Consider the following 21,107-nt stretch of genomic DNA (forward strand, 5'->3'; position numbering starts at 1 on the left):
TTTAACACACCTGCCAGAACGTTTCTAGTATATCTAGTAAGTGCTTCATTAGCTGTTTGGAGCTAAACTCTCCAGGACACTAATTCTCCAGGACTGAGGTTGTAACTCCTCTATACCAAAAGTAAGCTACTATTGCTGTAAATATCATTATTGAGTCCCCACTGGCAGTTGTTTTAAAAGTATATATGCTAACAGAGTTTATCCAACATCCTGAGCATGTAATATGATAGTCACGACTGTCTGCGAATGTCATATTACTCTTATACAGTACGATTTCAGTGTTACAAGACTGTGGAAGAGTGTTATAACCCACTCCGCTTCATCAAGCATAACCGCCATTGTCAAAAGTGACAGAATGTTTGGGTCAGAGGGGAGCGGCGCGCATGTGTGTCTGGGTTTGTGCGTGTGTGTGAGGGTAACAGTTTGCTGCCCTCACTGTCCCCCTGTCTTTGTGTTGTGCGGGTCCGCTGGTCGTACAGAGAGTTCTGTGCTGCCGTACATTATTCCTCCGTCAGTCAAGCGGAACAATGCAGCCCTGCGGTACCAGACCTCAAGACCTTGCCACGTGTATTTGTGTGTATGTGTGTGTGTGCGCACACTGGCACATCTGCACCGAGTGTATATTTGTGTGGTTGAGAGTGTGTGGATGTCTTTGTGAATGTCATGCCCCCTTTTCCCAGCACTACCTGCAGTGGTGTGGCAGGTGGACCTGATCAGGCATGGGGTAATGGGAAAGATCTTTTATTCTTGCAAAGGCATTAACACAATACCCTTTCTTAGCTAACATTTTAGGCCGAGAACATTCAGAAAGTATAGTTCGTAGGAAAAAACTAAACATTTTATTCAGTTTCTGACATTTTTTTAAGCTTTCTCTCTACCATGTACTGGCAAATAAAACAGGTATCAAGCTGAACTACTCCTGTAAACAGAATCTACACCATCTGTCCCACCTCTTTGTTCTTCTGGTTTGTCTTTTATTCCTGCATTAACATTAGCACAATCCTTACTTGGATAACATTTTAAATGGTTGTTTTATGAAAAAAAATAAATAAATAAAATAAAAATTATATATATATATATATATATATATATATATATATATATATATATATATATATATATATATATATATATATATATATATATATATATATATATATACACATTCTAATATATTCTATTATTCTAACACAGGCTTATTGTGAAAAGTTTACATTTCTGGAGAGCATAGATTATGTAGCAAGAGCTACGTATGGCTGCATTTCATCTTTAAAACGAATGATATGTGGCGGTATAACGCCGCCGACAGCTTCTTTTTCTTTTAGCGCCTAAAGCTGACTGCTTAATTCTGTGTGGATGGCTTATACGCTGTTACCAGTTTGCCCAGTAGCTCGCCATGTACGTCGGCGGGATCAGTTGATCGGTCATTCAGTCAACAGCAGCCTCTGGTGGATTTACGCGAGATCAGCAGGCATGAATGGCACTCGCGAGAGAAATTTAGATCTGAAAAAGCATACACAGCGGCCTCTGTGTACTCCTGGGTACATACCTCCTGGGACGTATTTATGCTCCAGGGCAACCTATATATATATATATATATTTTTTTTTTTTTTTTTTTTTTTTTTGGCTTAGTCTCTTTCTTAATCAGGGGTTGCCACAGTGGAATGAACCGCCAACTTATCCACCATATGTTTTACAAAGCGGATGCCCATTCAGCTGCAACCCATCACTTGGAAATACCCATTCACTCATTCATATACACAAACACTACACACAATTTAGCTTAACCAATTCATCTATACCTCATGTTTTAGGATTGTGGTGGAAACCAGAGCACCTGGACGAAACTCACATGAATACTGGGGAACATGCAAACTCCACACAGAAATGCCAACTGACTCAGCTGGGGCTCGAAACAGCGACCTTTTTGCTTTGAGGTGAAAGTGCTACCCACTGCGCCACCCCAATAATAATAATAATAATATTAATAATAATAATAATAATAATAATAATAATAATAATAATAATAATAATAATAACCAACTGATTTATTAATTAATTAACTAATTAATTAACTGCTTCATGTTTATTATATTTTGAAAAAGATAATTATTTCTGTGATGGGGAAGCTGAATTTTCTGGAGCCTTAAATTTAGTCCTTAAATAATATCTGACATGCACTAACTAAAGATAATTGATGTTATCTACAGCCAGCTTGTGCTGTATGCATATTGTACTGTATTTTCCATTGAAATAGGTATTTGGAACAGGACATTAAAAGGGCTTATCGCTTGTCAATGTAGTCAATAGTCATTAGTGTACAGTACATCACAGCCTAAAAAATCTACACTTTATAGCTTGTATAAGAGGCAAAAGCCGTGTAAAATACCTCAGATCTACTTAAGTAATAAATAGAAAATAACAGCAACATTACAATGTTAGCATGTTGTTAGAGATCATTGTACTATAGAATATAATAAAGATGAATTTACCATAATATAATTGAATAATTTATAATGCAGATGGATGGATAGTTTATTTCTGAATAGTTTGTTTTCCCATTGATTACTTTGCATTTTACACAAGCTCTTCGAAGGCTATTCATCTGAAAAATTCTAGTCGGAGGCAGGGGGAATTTATAATTTAAGATTTGAGGATCTTATTATTCTGGTGAGCATTTTAGTATACAAAAAAAAATGTGTAGTACAAGCTGAGCTATCAATATTTTTTGATTCATTTCCTCCCGGAAGAGTGAGAGTAAATTCTAAATGTGTCTGTCTGTTAAAAGTTAATTTACAAGTTTAGGGCACACACTAGCATATAGATGGACTCAAAGCCTACAAGGAAAAAAACAAAAGACTTCAATTTTCATGCTGTGGCCTCTCAAAATCCTTTCCATATTGCAGGAGTTGTTTTTCCGCTTACAGTTGATTCTTAATGTTGTGCGAAGGCTTCATCTTGAGCTGCGGGTGACCCCTGAGCACCTCTCTGTGTCCACATGCCAGCCAGAAAGCCAAAGAGCATGTTGTAAAGCTCCTGAGTTTGTGATGTTGGTCTGTTTGTGAGCGCATGGGCTGAATGACCTTCAGGGGAGCCTGTGGAGAACATCAAACGCTGCAGCTCTGCTGAACTATCTTAACCTGCACTGCAGATGAGCTCTTCAGACCTGCATATTGGGGGTGGGGGCTTGGGGGGGACACTCCTCACAGACACTCAATCCCCATGATCATACACTCGCTCTAGGCACAGATGTCCAGCCTTCTCTCTGCTGTCATTCTGTCTGACTGACTGTCTCTCTGTTCGTTGTTCTGCAGTTTGTTCATTTGATTTTAGTTTTTGTCTGTCTGTCTGTCTGTCTGTCTGTCTGTCTGTCTGTCTGTCTGTCTGTCTGTCGGTCTGTCTGTCTGTCTGTCTGTCTATATGTCTGTCTGTCTGTTTGACCCATTCATCCATGTATATCTATCTGTCTACCTACCCATCTATCCATCAATCCAACCATCCATCATCCATCCATCTGTCTGTCCATGTGTATGTATGCATCTAAGTCTGTATGTCAGTCTGTTCAACGCAATCTCATGGCAATTCGTAACTGTTTGATTTAGTGGGTAATTCATAGGAATTCGTACAATCTAATTTGTATAATTTGGTACGATTTGCTCTTCATCCAATGACGGTTGGGGTTAGGGGTGGGGTTGAGTGCCATGCCTCATTTATAAAATTGTACATTTTCATACGACTAAACAAATTACGAATTAGCCACTAAACTGACAAAACGTAAAATACTTAAGTTTCCTCGTGCGATCAGGTTGGTCTGTCTAACCCATCCATTCATTCATGCTTCTCTCTGTCAGGATTCCATTCGTTCCATTTCTCAGTCTGTCTATTTGTCTGTCTGTCTGTCTGTCTGTCTAACTTATTCAACCATCCATCCATCCATCCGTCCGTCCGTCCATTCACCATCCATGCATTTCTCTGTCTATCTCTGGACCATTTTTCTGCTCATTGTCATTGAGATAGTGATGAAATAACATACATCTGGCCATGGAACAGCTTAGAAGCCAATTCTCCAATTACTTTTGGACCCTTAACAAGTGGGAGGCACATATGCAAACTGTTGCACTGAAATTCCCTCAGTGTTCACCAAATTTGGATGTAAAGATCTTAAAACTAAATCAATCTATCTATCTATCGATCTATCGATCTATCTATCTATCTATCTATCTATCTATCTATCTATCTATCTATCTATCTATCTATCTATCTATCTATCTATCTATCTATCTATCTATCTATCTATCTATCTATCTATCATCTATCTATCATCTATCTATCTATCTATCTATCTATCTATCTATCTATCTATCTATCTATCTATCTATCTATCCATCCACACGTCTGTCCGTGATCCCACCTAAGTCTGTCTATGTGCTTTTATCAATCTACTGTATTAATTAATTTATCCATTCACATGCTGCTGCAGAAATAATACAATTCAACGTAAAAGCAAAATACAAACTGTTCACAGCCCTATTGTGTTGCTCTTCTGTTGGTCTGACTGCTTTTATTGTTTTTCTCATCTGTAAGTCACTTTGGTTAAAAGCATTCACTAAATAAATGTAAATGTGCAGCTGGTATACAGCAGTCAGTGTTCCCCTTGCACTTGTGTACACTCAGACACGGCCTTCTGCTTCTCTGCTTTCTTTTCAAACTCTTATTCATACTTCTTGGTCAATATCTCTCCCACGTCTCTTCTTACATATTAGACCTTGACATTCCAAAATCTGAATTGCACTTTCAATAAAGCTGCTGTGTGCAGTCTGAAACATCAGTCGATAATTGATTTCTGTTGTAGTTTTTATTTATGTTTGCTGTGGATAAAGCTTGCGAATGGAATTATAAATTTAATTGTAGATCATACTGTTTTTTTTTTTTTTTATATACCTCACAAGGCCATGTTTGAGCTTGCTTTGAATTGCTATTCCAAGAACTGCCAACACAAACAGAGGTATTTATACAGTTAGCTCGTTTTACTTTATTATATTATTATCAATATTATCCCTATAAACATCTACTGTTTAAAACTAAATTCACAAACTACTGTAACATTCAAAGCTGGGTAACACTTTACTTTAAGGCTTGTTCATATGTCAATAAACATTTATAATCATGATATAACAATTCATGAATGCGAATTACATTTTATGCATGCTTAAAACAACTGTCTTCAAGTGTCATTCACATTCATTGAATAAAAAAGTCTTGAATAAATATGCCTTTATTTTTTAATGACTACTTGACAGTACCTAGACAACATAACTTGTCATAAATCTGTCATAAACATGTTCATGACCAGTGTTGTGCTAGTTACCTAAAAACAGTAACTAGTTACAGTTACTAGTCACTTTATTTAAAAAGTAACTCAATTACTTTATCGATTACTTACATCAAAAAGTAATGCATTACTGTTAAAGTATTTTTAATGCTCCCATTAATGCCCTTTTAACGTCACTGGATGGAGAATATGTTGTTGATCAATTTCACAGTTTTAATTATTTTGCATTCTCACAACTAAAACACAAGACAAACATTTTTAAACACTAATTTATATGTAAGTCAGACCATAATCACAATGTTATAGACCTGTTGGATAATAAATTCAGAAACAAAAAAAGCAAAAACTAAAGTGACTTAAGTGTCAAAAAAAGTTTTAATATAACGTTTAAACATGTTCCTTCACAGCTTGAGTATAAAAATATTGACAATATACAATAAACACAAAACTTTTATGAAATAAATAAATGAAAGTAATCTGAATTATCAATTAGAATCAATTTGGCGAAACCACTAAACCGCAAAAAAAAAAAAAAAATGCTATTAAAGATAACTATAAATTGTATGCCTTCTAAGCAAAACAAAAACATAACAGCTGCTCAAAAATGAAATCTATGAGCAATTTTCAAGCTAACCACAAATGTAACGTGGCATGTCAGCAACTTCTGGAAAGTGAACTGTATATTCAAAGTGCAAAATCTGCTGTTGTATAACAGCTACAAAAATATGTTTAGCAATAAAAAAATTACAGCATTTTTCTGAGCAATACAGCACCAAACATTTTAAATACCGTGTTCTGAAATATAACAGAATTTTGTCACCCGTGTCTAACAAATCAATTTTGTTATACAGATAACAAATGTGTGCTTATTTATTTTAAACAACAAACATAGTAGTATTAACAATAGTGATTAATAATAGAAATGTTAATTGTCTCTCTATCACTTTCCTGCGCTCAATCTGCCTACCTCACGTGTCGCCCAGTCACTCTGCTTTTGCTTTACTTTTGTCCAGTCTGGCGCCTCATACACAAAATGTCTTCTTTACAGTGGTTGGTTGGCATCCACCAATCCCACAATGCGTCGGCAATGTAAGCAGGAAGATGTAGGCTAGACTGCAGCCAAAATTCATTAATTAACCAAGTAATGCATCATATTTTATTGGTAACCGGGTTAATATATTTTAAAAAGTAATGCGTTACAGTAATAGTAACTGTCAAAAGTAAGGCCGTTACAGTAATGCATTGCTAGTAACGCATTATTGCCCAACACTGGTCATGAGGCATTATAATTGTGTCATTATTCTAATGACGTTTTAAATGGAACAAACTGTATTTGTCATTAACATGCCTCATTGAAAGTGTCACTACTCTGTCAAATCATTTAATGCACCCATTATTATTTAATTACATTTTAATGAAAAATTTAGCTTGTACCACTGTAGTTGAGGTTAAAAAAATAATGATTGTCTTATAAAATACATGACACATTCATAATGGCTTCATGGCAGATTTTTGACAAGTTTGGTTGCCTCGGTATTGTCAAGTTTTCATGACAAACATTGTTATCTTTTCATTGAAAATGTCATAATTGAGCAAGACTCTTAATGACAGTTGTTATATGCATGCATAAAATCTCCTTCACATGTCATGATTATAAAGGTTTAATGAAAGTCTTATGAACACCCCTTTAAGTAAAGTGTTACCCAAAGCTGTCTACACTGCAGAGTGAACATACTATTTGAATTAATATGCTATTTGTAACATTTTCACGAGTACAGAATGCAGTCAGTGAGCATGTCCTCATTGGTCACTGCATTTATGCGCTCAATGGAAGCATCTAATAGGCTGCAATGTTCAATGCTGCATTAATAAACCTTGTAAATAGAGCAGTTGATGCAGTATGTGGGTGAATGCATAATCCGCACTATCCGCAATGACATTACAGCAGACGTACTGTAAGTGTAGTTGGGATTTTTTAGCAACACGTTGATGCTGACCTTTTCAGTGTTTCTCCTGCTAGCATCCGGATCCAACAGAACAATCTTAAGGGGCAGCTTCTGTGAATCCAGTGATTATTCTTATGCAAACACTCAAGGCTTGATTTCTGTCCTTTGATCCAGAGGTTTGTCCTCTGTGTGTCAGTTGTAGAGTGACAAAAAGCCATCAATGACAATAATTAGCTCATTCCATTAACGCAAATTAGCCTAATTTACAAAAACATTGACTGCCATTGTTGCTTTACAAAAACATCCATCTCTCTTTTTTATCATGAGTGTGTTTTTTAATCTTTCCCTGCTGGCAGATGTTTTTGTTGATGCTCAGTAAGGAATGGGGGGTGGGGGTTGAATTAACTTTATTTTTTTCCATCAACAACATGCTGCAATTAGTCCATTCAGACCATTTGCGACGGTTGCCAAACAGCAAAATCACTCAGATTCTCGATTCTAGACGTCTTCAGGAGGCCTGATGAAATAAACAGTTGTGATTTTTCCTGTATGATGCACTTTGTTTTTCCATTTTGAGCAGAGCTTGTTAAAGTACGGAGCGTGTTTTTTTGTTTTATTTTGTGTGTAAGTGGTTTGATGCTCTTTCTGAAACTGCGTATGAGCCTCTTCCCCTCCCATTTGCAATTATTCACCAGACAAAATTCTGGAACGTTCAGTGAGCCATGCTGCAATTGGTGAAATGGATTCTCCGCTTTATTAGCCTGTTGTTTTGGTGCATCTTCTGGCAGGAAACCGTGTGGCAAATTGGATAGATGGCTTGATAAAAGGCTTGTCGTGCAAGATATTTCATGGCATATTTTTCTATATATATATTTTTTTTTACATTTCGCCAGCACTCCTAACAAGTGACTTGGTCCCATGGTGATTTATGAAATCAATTTGTCTTGTTATCGGTGGAATTGTGGAAGGGAGATAAAATCAGTAGGAAGTGATTTTAGTTCCATCCTTCTTTCTTTTCAATCCTGCGGGAAGAAAGAAATGAGAGAAGCGGCACTCAAATCTATTTGGAACGCTTTGACCCTCTAGTACTGGAAGTCTGGAAGACCACAGTTCTGAACACAATCAGAACAATATGCAACTGAAGTGTCTCTAATGCATGGGGGAGAATGGAGTTAGTTGTCACAAGCACTGTGTCTCAAAACTGTATTTTCTCTAGTGGTTTTAGATCACTGACTCTAGATTGAAAAGCCTTCTGTCCTTGGGTTTCTCTGTGTAACATTCTGTCCTTCAGTATTATGTTTTAGCTGTAAATTATTTTGCATTGCAATATTAGAATGAAAAGTATTCAAAAAAGCATCAGAACATTATGGTAGCAATGACAAAGTCATGCGATTTATGTAAACTTAAAAAAGTATGTACCCTAGTTGCTATGTTAATTGCAGAAAGTCAGTTTGGGTCTATGAAATGCATGCATAAATGTAGCTCAGAAAGTGAACAGCTGTGCTGTCAAGGACAGGGTTATGGGATAATTTTTAAGGAAAGCAAGGACTGACAAAAAGTCTACCTTAAATGCAATTAATTTACTTTGAGTAAATAAACATAGATTGGTAAATTCATAAATACAATGTTTGTCGCTTTGAACAAAATATTAGTTGAATGCATAAGTGTAAATTTAGCTGAAAAGTATAGAAGATTTTGAATAAAAGTATTAAATTCATACAAGTAAATGTATATCAAACAGTAAACGTTGCACTAACTATATGATTTGTGTACCCTTAAAAAGACTAACAGTTACTTTGAATTAAATATATGTTTTTCAAACCTCAAACAGTACACTACCTGACAGAAGTCTTCGTTCCTAGTTGTAGGAGCAACAAATAATAACTTCACTTCAAATTTACCTTAATATGTATTGATTTATCTGATGAATCATCTGTCAAACTGCATTCCAATCATCACAAATACTGCAGAAGACCTATTAGAACCCACATTGACCCGACATTTTCACAGAAATCAGTCAAGTTTGGTGAAGGGAAAATCATGGTTTGGGGTTACATTCAGTATGGGGGTGTGCGAGAGATCTGCAGAGAGGATGGCAACATCAACAGCCTGAGGTATCAAGACATTTGTGCTGCCTATTACATTACAAACCACAGGAGAGGGCAAATTCTTTAGCAGGATAGCGCTCCTTCTCAGACTTCAGCCTCCACATCAAAGTTCCTGCAAGCAAAGAAGGGCAAGGTGCTCCAATATTGGCCAGCCTAGTCACCAGACATGAACATTATTGAACATGCCTGGGGTAAGATGAAGAAGAAGGCATTAAAGATGAATCCAAAGAATCTTGATGAACTCTGGGAGTCCTGCAAGAAAGCTTTCTTTGCCATCCCAGATGACTTTACTAATAAGTTATTTGAGTCATTGCAGAGATGTATGGATGTAGTCGGCCAAGCTCATGGGGAGTCATACACAACATCCATTCTTTTTCCACTGCACCATGGCTTTTTATTCTATACTGTACATTAGTTCTATTAAGTGACAAGACTATTGTCTGAGCAAATTCAGACCTTACTGTCCTAATTAAATAATTAAAAATCAAGAAATTATCATATTTTGTTTTGATAAAACATAATCTAATCTAGAGGACTTTGCCTCATATAAGCCACTACTGATACCAAATGATCAACTATAAGTCAAGTTATTATTTGTTATTCCTAAAACTTGGGTAGGCGACAAGACATTTGTCAAGAAGTGTAGAACATTAAATTACAGCCATGCCAAGGTCGTGAGTATAATTCCCATAGAATGCATGATTGTAATTGAATCCGTATCTAAAATGCAATGTCAGCCACTGTGTATACTATTTACTAATAAATGCAAACATGTAAATATACAATAAATAGCAAGACATTGTTATAACAAAGCCAAGGTCACTAGTTGATTCCCATGGAATGTATGGACTTAATTAAATACTGATTAGCTTACATAAAAAGTGTCTATTAAATGCAAAATAAATACTTATTATACCCTGAGAATAACTTATTGTACCTTGAGAAGTATTCAAATTGTTAAAACTAGCTGCAGTGTCCCACATTCAGCACTTAGAGTACAGATGATCTACTTAAGTTTCAGGACTGAACTTCTGGTGAATGTGAAAGAGAGCTCTAATATTTAAACTGTGATTAATCTAGACGTGGCACATGGCTCGCTCTCCCTCTCGCTTGCTCGCTCGTTCACTTTAAGTAGAGCTGAAGCTGTGGAACTTTCCCTCAGGTGTAGCTGAACAGACCATCTGCTGTTGTTGACCAGAACCATTTCCAAACAACCATAGCGAGAGAAAAGCATATGACTTACTCATTCTGTTCACTTGTTTTAAAAGAAACTGAATTTTAACACTTCCTCTGTCAGGAATCTGTTGCAAACAGAAGCTTAAATTAGCTCACTCGGTTTGCATAAGAACTTTACAAGCTAAAAAAATATATAAATCCTGCACTACTCGGGTTTGCATCATCAGAAAATGTTTTAATGAGCAATGATTCTGGCAGTTGACCTTCTCCAACTCTTAGGAAGGTCACTTGACCAAACATTTCCCACTATTTCATATATTTGTTTAAGTTTTGATGATGTTGCAAACATGATTAATGTTTTAAATTGCAAGAATTGAAGAAATGTTTGTCTTTTTGCACATTATATAAGTAGTACTTTGTGTTCCTTACACATTTTTCTCCAGTACATTACTTATAGTATTGGATTTAGTCCATGATTTATTAGATATATAATTCATTTTATTTAGTTATTGGTCTGTGTGACTCTGAATGAAGAATCAATAATATGCTGCTCGCTTTAACTGTAATAACTACAGTTTGTTCTATTTATTTTGTATCGTATATAGTCTTGATGTTTTATTTAATAAGCCGGGGAAATAGACCTTGACAAATGTATGAATAAGAGCATGAAAGATCATATTAAACCAATTTTAAAGTCTGTCAGCAATAATACTTTCATTGTTATTTTGTTTTTCTCACACTTTATGCTTCTCTTTCTTTTATTTTTTCCCTGCAGTGAAGTTTGAAACCTGTCACCGAATAGAGGAGCTTTCTTTTGAGAGCAGTGACCCAAAGTTCAGCGTTCGGCCTGATGGCTCTCTTTACGCAGAGCAAGATGTGACGAATCTAACAGAACCCATCCAGTTCATGGTGACAGCCAGAGACAGAGCAGGAGAGTATATCTGGGAGACCACTGTTAAACTGGCCCTCGCCGGACACCCACTTTCACCTCCTTTTAACCAGGCAAGAACCTTTTTTTGTCATTTATGTCAAGTATTATTTTTGACTATTGTTTTCTGCACTCACTCACTAGTAGCTAAATCATGTAATATACTTTAAAGTACTTTAGTTCTTCTAATTAGATTTTATCACATTTAAAAAATGCTTGTACTCGGATAACATGCACTTTTTAGGAAGTACACGATTCATACACTGGCAGCATATTATTAATAATTTATTAATCCCCCTAATTACTTTTTCCCTCTTATTTATTTATTTATTTATTTATTTGTTTATTATTTTAAAAATGCTCGTTTCAATGTAACCTAAGTTAATTTGCAATGCTTCTGAAATTCTGAAATCTCTGTCAATTTTATCATGTGAGATAATTTCAGGCTTGACTTTATGTATGTATGTATGTATGTATGTGTGTGTGTGTGTGCGTGTGTGTGTGTGTGTATGTATGTATATATATATATATATATATATGTATGTATGTATATATATATATATATATATATATATATATATATATATATATATATATATATATATATATATATATATATATATATATATATGTATATATATATATATATATATATATATATATGCAGTCAAGCCTGAAATTATTGAAAACAGAAATACACAGAAAACAGACACACAGACAGACACACTCTCTCTGGCCAAACAAAAAAAAAAAAAAAGCCAGAAAAAGAAATGAATACAACTGTATGCCCACTTTTGCACTGTAAAATAATTTGAGTTGTTTCAAATTAAAAAAAATTCAGTGCAGGTGCTGCCTTGACAATACAAGTGCAATGGACGTGGTCTAAGTTTAGTGAACTTGAAAATTGAAGTTCTCTCTCATTCACACATACACAGCCAATTTTGTTTATTCAGTTGACTTATAACATGTCTTTGGGCTGTGGGGGAAACTGGAGCACTCAGAGGAAACCCACGCAAACATGCAAACTTCACATAGAAATGCTAGCTAGCACAGTTGGGACTCGAACCAGCAACCTTTTTGCTGTAAGGCGACAGTGTAACTACTGAGCCACAATGCAACCCTATACCTAAAAACAAGTTTCTAAGTCTCCAAAAACAAATTTCACCAAAGAAGCAGGTATCTGAGAATAACCTTAGACAAACACACCCCACAACATTACAATAAGAAAAAGGCGGTCAGTGTTCCCAGATACACTTAAATGTTTTCAGCCCAAACTGTCCAAAACCCTCCCGAACGCACAAAAATACCAAAAATGATAAACAAGTACACACACTTGGTTTTAGTTAAATATTTGGCACACTGCCACTTTAGCTCTCAAAAAATGCTTTATTGTAATATCGTTTCAAGCTAAATGGTCTTCACCTGATTAAGACCACATAGGTTGAAAATCTGTTACAATAAAACTTTTCTTTTGACCTTTTCCACTGTGTTTGTTTTAGACCAAGCACCTGCCTTTAAGAATCCCAGATGTGCAAACATTTCTGTTTTTTAGTTAAATATTTAACAAAAAATACGTTTTCAAAACATCCAAACTGATGCTAAACTCGCCCAAATTTTGACAACCAAGCCATTCAGCACAATTAAATTCCTAACCTCTAGAAAGATGTTCATCATCTGTCATCATCCAAAAGAAAACAAATAGAAATTTGAGTAAAAATTGTGCAATAATTAAAAATGAATAGTTAAATAGTATATAACTACAAAGCGCATGCAAATACACGTTTAAAGTGGATTAATTTATTTAAAAATTTATTTGTTTTCATTTTCACATATTTTTTTAAAGCTCAGATATTTGAAGTAGTTAAGTTATTTGATTTGCAAGTTATGTCAGCACATTCAATCCAGATATGTTAACTTAACTCAAAATATAACAAATTTGAGCATTCATTTTTTACAGTGTGTGAGCTTTTTTATTGTGAGATAAAGTTTCTCTACACTATTGTCGTCTTGTCGCCTGTCCAAGTTTTAGGAACAACAAAAAATAACTTGATTTCTTGATCATTTGGTATCAGAAGTGGCTTATATGAAAGGTAAAGATTATTTTTTTTTATCTTATTATTATCTAATTAAGCTAGATTATGCTTAATTTACCAAAAATAAAATATGATCATGCCTTGATTATTTAGTATGTCTTGTCACTTAACAGAAATAATGTCCAGTTTAGCATATAAAGTCATGGTGCTGTGGAAAAAGAATTAATATTTTGTATGACTCTCCATGAGTTTGGAAGACTACTGTACATCCATACATCTCTGCAATGACTTAAATAACTTAGTAAAGTCATCTGGAATGGCATTCATCTTCAATGCCTCCTCCTTCATCTTACCCCAGACATGCTCAATAGTGTTCATGTCTGGTGACTGCCCTGGCCAATCCTGGAGCAACTTGACCTTCTTTGCTATCAGGAACTTTGATATAGATGCTGAAGCATGAGAAGGAGTGCTATCCTGCTGAAGAATTTGTCCTCTCCTGTGGTTTGTAATGTAATGGGCAGCACAAATGTCTTGATACCTCAGGCTGTTGGTGTTGCCATCTACTCTCCAGATCCTGAATGTAACCCCAAACCATGATATTTCCTTCACCAAACTTGACTGATTATGTGAGAATCTTGGGTCAATGTGGGTTCCAATAGGGCTTCTGCAGTATTTGTGATGATTAGGATGCATTTCAAAAGATGATTCATCAGATAAATCTACCTTCTGCACTTTTCCAATTGATCAACTAGAAGTCAATTATTACTTGTTGCTCTTACAACTAGGATTGAGGACAAGACTTTTGTCATGTTGTGTATGTGAATATACTGTAGCTTGCAATACACTAATCATGGCATATAATGAATGCGCTATGGTAATACCATCAAATAACATCATAATAACTTTTTAGTAAAATGTAACAATAGGACAGTAATAGTATTTCACAATATTGATGATTAAATTTATCATAAATCAAGTAAATATATGAAAAAAATAGTGGGGTTTATAATTTTTTGTTTGTTTGTTTTGTTTTGTTGTGACAATTCATCTTAATTTATGGCTTTATTTTTGGTTGTAAAAAGCCAAGAGTAACTTTAGCAGCTCAAAAGTAATGGAGTGCATGAAATAACCTACATCGATTGAGTTCATGATTTTTCAGGGGGAAGGCGATGTGTGTCTCAGCCTAATTATTTACCCATATAGCACCAGCAAGAAACGAGATTCAATAGCACAGCAAGATGTTATTCCATTTAAGCAATCATCAGAATTTGAAAACTAGTTATGCGTTTTAAATTGATTACATTCGGTTTCATGTATGCATCACTTGTCGAGTGCTTTTACAGGCTTCGCAAAAGCCTTTGGCAACACACCAAAAGTCGCAATCTGATTACAAAAGTGAATGCTTAAATGCAATTTTTATACAAAATAAAATGAAAGCAGTCATAAATCATCCAAGTCATTTCCCCAACACACACACACACACACTTTCAGCACGATGTGGCCTGCTTGGCAAGTATCATTAAACTTTTAATACATGTGGCTGTCATGCTCATGTCCTGTGCTCTGGTGTAGAGCAGATGAGGTGTGCGGGCTTTATATAGATGTCTTTCCCACTGGCATCGGACTGTTTCGGCATCCAAAGTGACCTAGAAATGCCAAGCAGAGAGGCAGGAATTCAGGTTCTCTAGGGATCCAGGAGTCTGGTCTGGCGAGCCCTATCCCCGTGTCCCTAACCCCGCACATGTCCTCTCCTTCTGCATGCCGTTTAGAGAAATGTCTCCTTGCTGGTTATGGCGGGTTACTGAAGGACAAACGCACACACATACACACACACCACACGCACACATACACATGAAGCCGGAAGATACATGGGTGTTCGGGGAGATGTGACTCTTTGCTACTCTCTGACCTAGTTGAGACTATTAATAATTAATGAAAAATAAATTATCAAAATAAAATTTAAGTTTAGCTTTCGCAGTGTGATGACATTTTCCAGCTATTTATGTGTTTGAGTTCTGTCTGTCATGTGTGTTTGATTTCTGTGAACTAATTCTACTAAAGTTAGACACTGAAGTAGCAAAATGAGGACGTAAAAAGAATCTGACAAACTAAGCAGAATTATTTCATTCATTTTCTTTTCAGCGTAGTCCTTTTATTAATCAGGGGTCGTCAAAGCAGAATGAACCGCAAACTTACCCAGCATATGTTTTACACAACACAACACTGGGAAACTTAGCTTATTCATTCAACCATAGTCACCAGAGGAAACCCAAAACAACACGGTGAGAACTTGCAGACTCCACACAGAAATGCCAACTGAGTCAGCCGGGCCGGGGCCCAAACCAGCAACTTTCTTGATGTGAGGCGATCGTGCTAACAATTGCGTCATGTGATGCCAAGGCGGAATTAATGTGAAACTTACTAGTTTGGCTGATGAATATTAATGAGGTTTGCCTTTTATTAAAATTTATCACAGTATGGCCTAACAATGTATTTTGTATACAGATGTACAGAACTATATATTTTTTAATTAATTTGATATATTTATTTGTTTTATCTTTGCAAAAATTTCTTCAGACACCTATTGTGGATTTCTATTGTTTTTGTTTTTTGTTTGCGTTTTGCCATTTTGAAGTATTTTAAGCCAGTGTTTTTCAACCATGTTCCTGGAGGACCACCAGCTCTTCACATTTTTCATGTCTCCTTAATCAAACACCTGATTCAGATCATCAGCTCATTAGCAGTGACTGAAGGACCTGTAATAGGTGTAACAGACAAAGAAGAGATCTATAACATGCAGTGTTGGTGGTCCTCCGGGAATGTGGTTGAGAAACACTGTTTTAAGCTGTCTTTTATATGCCTTTATAGCATGTAAAATCAAAACCTAGTGAATAAAAACAGTTTTATGATAGTAAAAATTTAAATTATTCTTGAATTGGTGCATTAATTAGGAATTAGTGTGTGCATGTGGGTATTGAATATGATTTTACTCAATGATAGCTTTGATTGTATTAATTGCTTTATTTAATAATAAAAAAAATAATTATAATTAAATTTAAATAGTTATTTCTAATAATATCATTTGCACAAACAAAACCCTACTAAATAATACTATGCAAAATTCAGTATTGCAAATCCACTGGTTTTTCTTGGCATATAGTGTAATGAAAATACTGTGGTTTTACCATCCCAAACCATCATTATACCTTTCTAATAAGACATTGTGAGGATGGGTTATAACTACAGCGGTTTGAACTGTAGTTTTACCGAATGCCTAAAAAAAAAATTTAAGTACGATTGTGAAAAACTGTACATTTCTAATCAAACCATCCTTCTGCAGTCTTCTATTAAAAATTGAAATAAGTGCAGTTTTAATAGCAAAAAAATGTGATTGAGCATTGCTATTACTTTATTGTATTGTATTACAATCTGAAGCAATTAAATGTTAACGTTAAATCAAAAGTAATACACAGAATACTTGAAAATGAATTGATTTATTGGCCATAATTTGCTAAACAATTGCAAAATGTTTACAACTGATATAGTTACAAAATAACTGTATAAAATGATTAAACATGAAATGATAAAAACATATGATTTTAATTGGACCCAGTTTAAATGTAATTAAAGTTACCTGAGAGAGAGGGTGAGCAGAGACTAAGACCCAAAGAGAGAGCCAGATAGCAGAAGAGACAGTGAAGAAAGGCTCCAGAGCAGGAAACAGCAGAGCAGAGCAAAATCTACAAACATGTGACCACATCATAAAACCCCCTAAGTCCCCACACATCTTAACCCTGATTTGATCAGTATTTGCCTTCGTAATCTAGAACCTTCTTGGTTAAAAAAAGAAGAAAAAAAAACATGTATCAAAATGAGGACGTACAAACGATCTGACAAACTATGTTTATTACATTATAGTTTATTACATTATGTATTTTTTAAAGAAATAAATACATTATTTATTTATTCATTCATTCATTCATTCATTTATTTATTTATTTATTTATTTATTTATTTATTTATTTATTTATTTATTTATTTATTTATTTATTATCTTTGCTCCACACATTTATTAAATAAATAACATTTAAAAATCTAAATAAATTAGAAAATGTATTAAATAAAATAAAAACCCTTTAAATAAAAATTTCTGAATTCTGAATTTCTAAAAAGTACAAATTTTAATTATTGTTTAATTAGTGCATTAATTATCAATTAGTGTTTGCTTATGTGTATGTTTTTAATATGATTTTACTTAATAACAGCTTTAAAAATAAACAAAGTTTTGGTTGTATGTAATTGCTTACTTTAATAATTAAATTAATATTAATTAAAATTATTATTTTTAATAATATAATTTGCACTAAAATGTTTTTCTAAATAGTATCATATGCACTGTAGATTTCAATACTGTAAATCCAATGATTTTTCATGACATATAACGAGAATACTATGGGATAACTATCCCACACTATCGTTCAACCTTTTTAGTTAGACATCATGGCCATCTTACATTAAATTGTTTCTGCTGACAGGATGTCTGACAATTCCCTTAAGTCAAAATATGTTTAGTTTTTACTTTCCTAGCATTTATTTAAGCTTGTTTTGACCTGCTGATTTGAAAGGCAGATATATTCAGGGGTTATAGCTTGGGGAAATTAGCATAGAAATTAGCACTTGGGATCAACATCATTTTAAAAGACACACTCACACATACGCACACACACCTGTACACACACAGCCATAACTCGTTTACCATAAAAGTAATTAGAAAATAAAACATCTCAGTTTCAAAGTAAGCAAGTCTTTTGTTACTTTGAACTATCAGAGATGCTTTGAAAGAGATTGATATTGAAGCTCGCTATTATCAAGTGTGTATCAACAAAGATATCCGTCAAGTCTTTGTGCCTCAGCTGAGCGTAAATGTCAGTGGGTTACATGTTCTTCATTATCATCTAGCATGGCATTTGCCTGGATGGCAGGGCTTTTATTGGTTTGATTCATTTTCAGCTTTCATTCTGGTCTGTTCTGTCAGATCTCCTTTAAGTTCCAGCCTGAGCTTTAGAGTTCAGCAAAACAGTGCAGTCGCTGTATCCCCTAACATGTTTTATTGAGCAAAGTTTCCTTGCTTTTGGATGGTTCAAGTCTAAAAATACCCAGGCCTGTTTTTTGGCTGGCATTTAGCTTAATATGAGCCTCATCTGCCTGAAGCAGGAGTTTGGAATTCATGTGTGCTGGGAATAATGTTCAGGAGTCATTAGTTCTGTTTTCTTTACCAAAAGCATACTGTACAGCCCTATGAACAATCTGTCAGAAAACAATCTGTCAGATTTTGGGATCTGCTCAGATTGAAGGTTTGAATTTCATAGCACAACTCAGTTGCAAGTGATAAAAAAAAAGAGCTGAATTGCTTGAATTTTTGTCTGAGCCGTTTCATTCAAGTGAATCAAAATCAAAAGAGTGGTTTAATTAAGAGCACTTGTTAATATGTATAATAGATTTTTGATTCACTAAAAGAATACACCATAAAACAATTTTGATTGTAGATTGTTCACTAGTTGTAATATGATTTTGATTAAACAATTGTCCATCGTACTTTTGTTTGGAAAAACACCGGTTTGTTTGTTGAATCTGGCTTAGAAAATTTTTACTTTTCTTTTTTTACAATCTGGATACACTACTTATTCATTTTGTATTCACTAAAATGAGCTAATTCAGAATTTTCTCGTCTCGTGTTTTTTGAATACTAAAAAGACCCGCCTCATAACACTTCAGAAATTTGATTTACTGATTTTACTAATGGTTTTAATTCAATAAAAAGCACCCCATATTGTTTTTTTAGATAGATAGAGAGAGAGAGAAAGAGAGAGAGAGAGAGAGAGAAAGAGAGAGAGAGAGAGGGAGAGGGAGAGAGAGGGAGAGAGAGGGAGAGAGAGAGACATTGAAAGAGTCATTTGTTTAGTAGTCAGCCCACTGATTCCACAATGTTTATTTTGTGAAAAGACTACACCAGCCAATAAATATGTTTTTGACAGTTCACAGGGCTCATTTGTGTGTTCTTGTTCACTGGGAAAAATAAATTGAAAGTTGTTGGTTTTTTTTTTTTTTTCCATTTCTTATTATGTCTGAGATACACTCACCGGCCACTTTATTAGGTCCACCTGTCCAACTGCTCATTAACGCAAATTTCTAATCAGCCAATCACATGGCAGCGACTCAATGCATTTAGACATGTAGACATGGTCAAGACGAGGTGCTGCAGCTCAAACCGAGCAGCAGAATGGGGAAGAAAGATAATTTAAGTGACTTTGAATGTGGCATGGTTGTTGGTACCAGATGGGCTTCTCTGAGTATTTCAGAAACTGCTGATCTACTGGGATTTTCACACACAGCCATATCTAGGGTTTACAGAGAATGGTCTGAAAAATAGAAAATATCCAGTGAGCGGCTGTTCTGTGTTCATAGATTCAGAATTTGGCAACAACAACATGAAAGCATGGATCCATCCTGCCTTGTATCAATGGTTCAGTCTGGCTGGTGGTGGTGTAATGGTGGTGGGGATATTTTCTTGGCACACTTTTAACCCATTAGTACCAATTTAGCATTGTGTTAATGCCACAGCCTACCTGAGTATTGTTGATGACCATGAACATCCCTTTATGACCACAGTGTACCCATCCCCTAATGGCTACTTCCAGCAGGATAACACGCCATGTCATAAATCATGGCTTCTGAAACATGACAATCAGTTCACTGTACTCACATGACCTCCACAGTCACCAGAACGCAATCCAATAAAGCACCTTTGGGATGTGGTGAAATAAGAGATTCATGTCATGGATGTGCAGCCGAGTAATCTGCAGCAACTGTGTGATGCTATCATGTCAGTATGAACCAAAACCCCAAGGAATATTTCCAGTTCCTTGTTGAATCTATGCCACGAAGGATTTAGGCAGTTCTAAAGGCAAAAGGGGTCCAACCCGGTACTACAGTAGGTGCACCTGTTAAAGTGGCCAGTGATGGTATATTGTTTTTGTATTTTGTATCATCTATTAATTGTAGCAATTGTTATAAATTGGAAAAGTTCATGTTTTGATTTAGAAAAGAACAGGCTTAGAATAATTATTTTGTTTTTAGAATACACAAGATATGGATTTTATTTTGAAGTGCACTAGTCAAAATAAATGTGTATTCACTGAAAAAAGCTCACTCAGGACTGTAGTTCACTGATTACAGTGTATGTTTCTGATTCACTTAAAAGAAAGACAGCGTAAGACTCAATAGTTCTATTTTTTGAGATAAATATATATTTTTTGGGTTCACTGAAAATAAGTGTCTCATCATTTCTTGAGGAATCAGAATGCACCGTAATGACACTGAAGGACCAAAACATAAGATTTTAAAATACCATCTTGTTTACAGCTGTGGCAGTAAGTGTTCATAAGGATCAACTAAACCCTATTTTAAAAGTATTTGAAGCACACACTAAAGAGTCTTGACATCTGAAGATGAAACTCTTGAGTAAATGGTTTATTGATTGCAGTCTGGTTTAATATTGTTTTTGATTTTAAAATAATAATGCAG

General features: G+C 35.0%; 1 protein-coding gene across 3 annotated transcripts in view; it reads left to right on the top strand.

Moving 5' to 3' along the window:
• cdh4 (cadherin 4, type 1, R-cadherin (retinal)) overlaps positions 1-21,107 on the top strand; it is a 435,407-nt gene that overhangs the window by 248,209 nt on the left and 166,091 nt on the right. For 2 of the 3 annotated variants that reach the window (XM_087271794.1, NM_131086.2), the window contains 1 exon segment: positions 11,338-11,564. In XM_087271794.1, the coding sequence (XP_087127920.1) occupies positions 11,469-11,564 (96 nt within the window). In that variant the 5' untranslated portion in view covers positions 11,338-11,468. 3 annotated transcript variants of the gene reach the window in all.

The sequence above is a fragment of the Danio rerio genome, chromosome 11 (assembly GCF_052040795.2).
Source record: "Danio rerio strain M-AB ecotype USA chromosome 11, GRCz13ab, whole genome shotgun sequence".
Classification (NCBI taxonomy): Eukaryota; Metazoa; Chordata; class Actinopteri; order Cypriniformes; family Danionidae; genus Danio; species Danio rerio.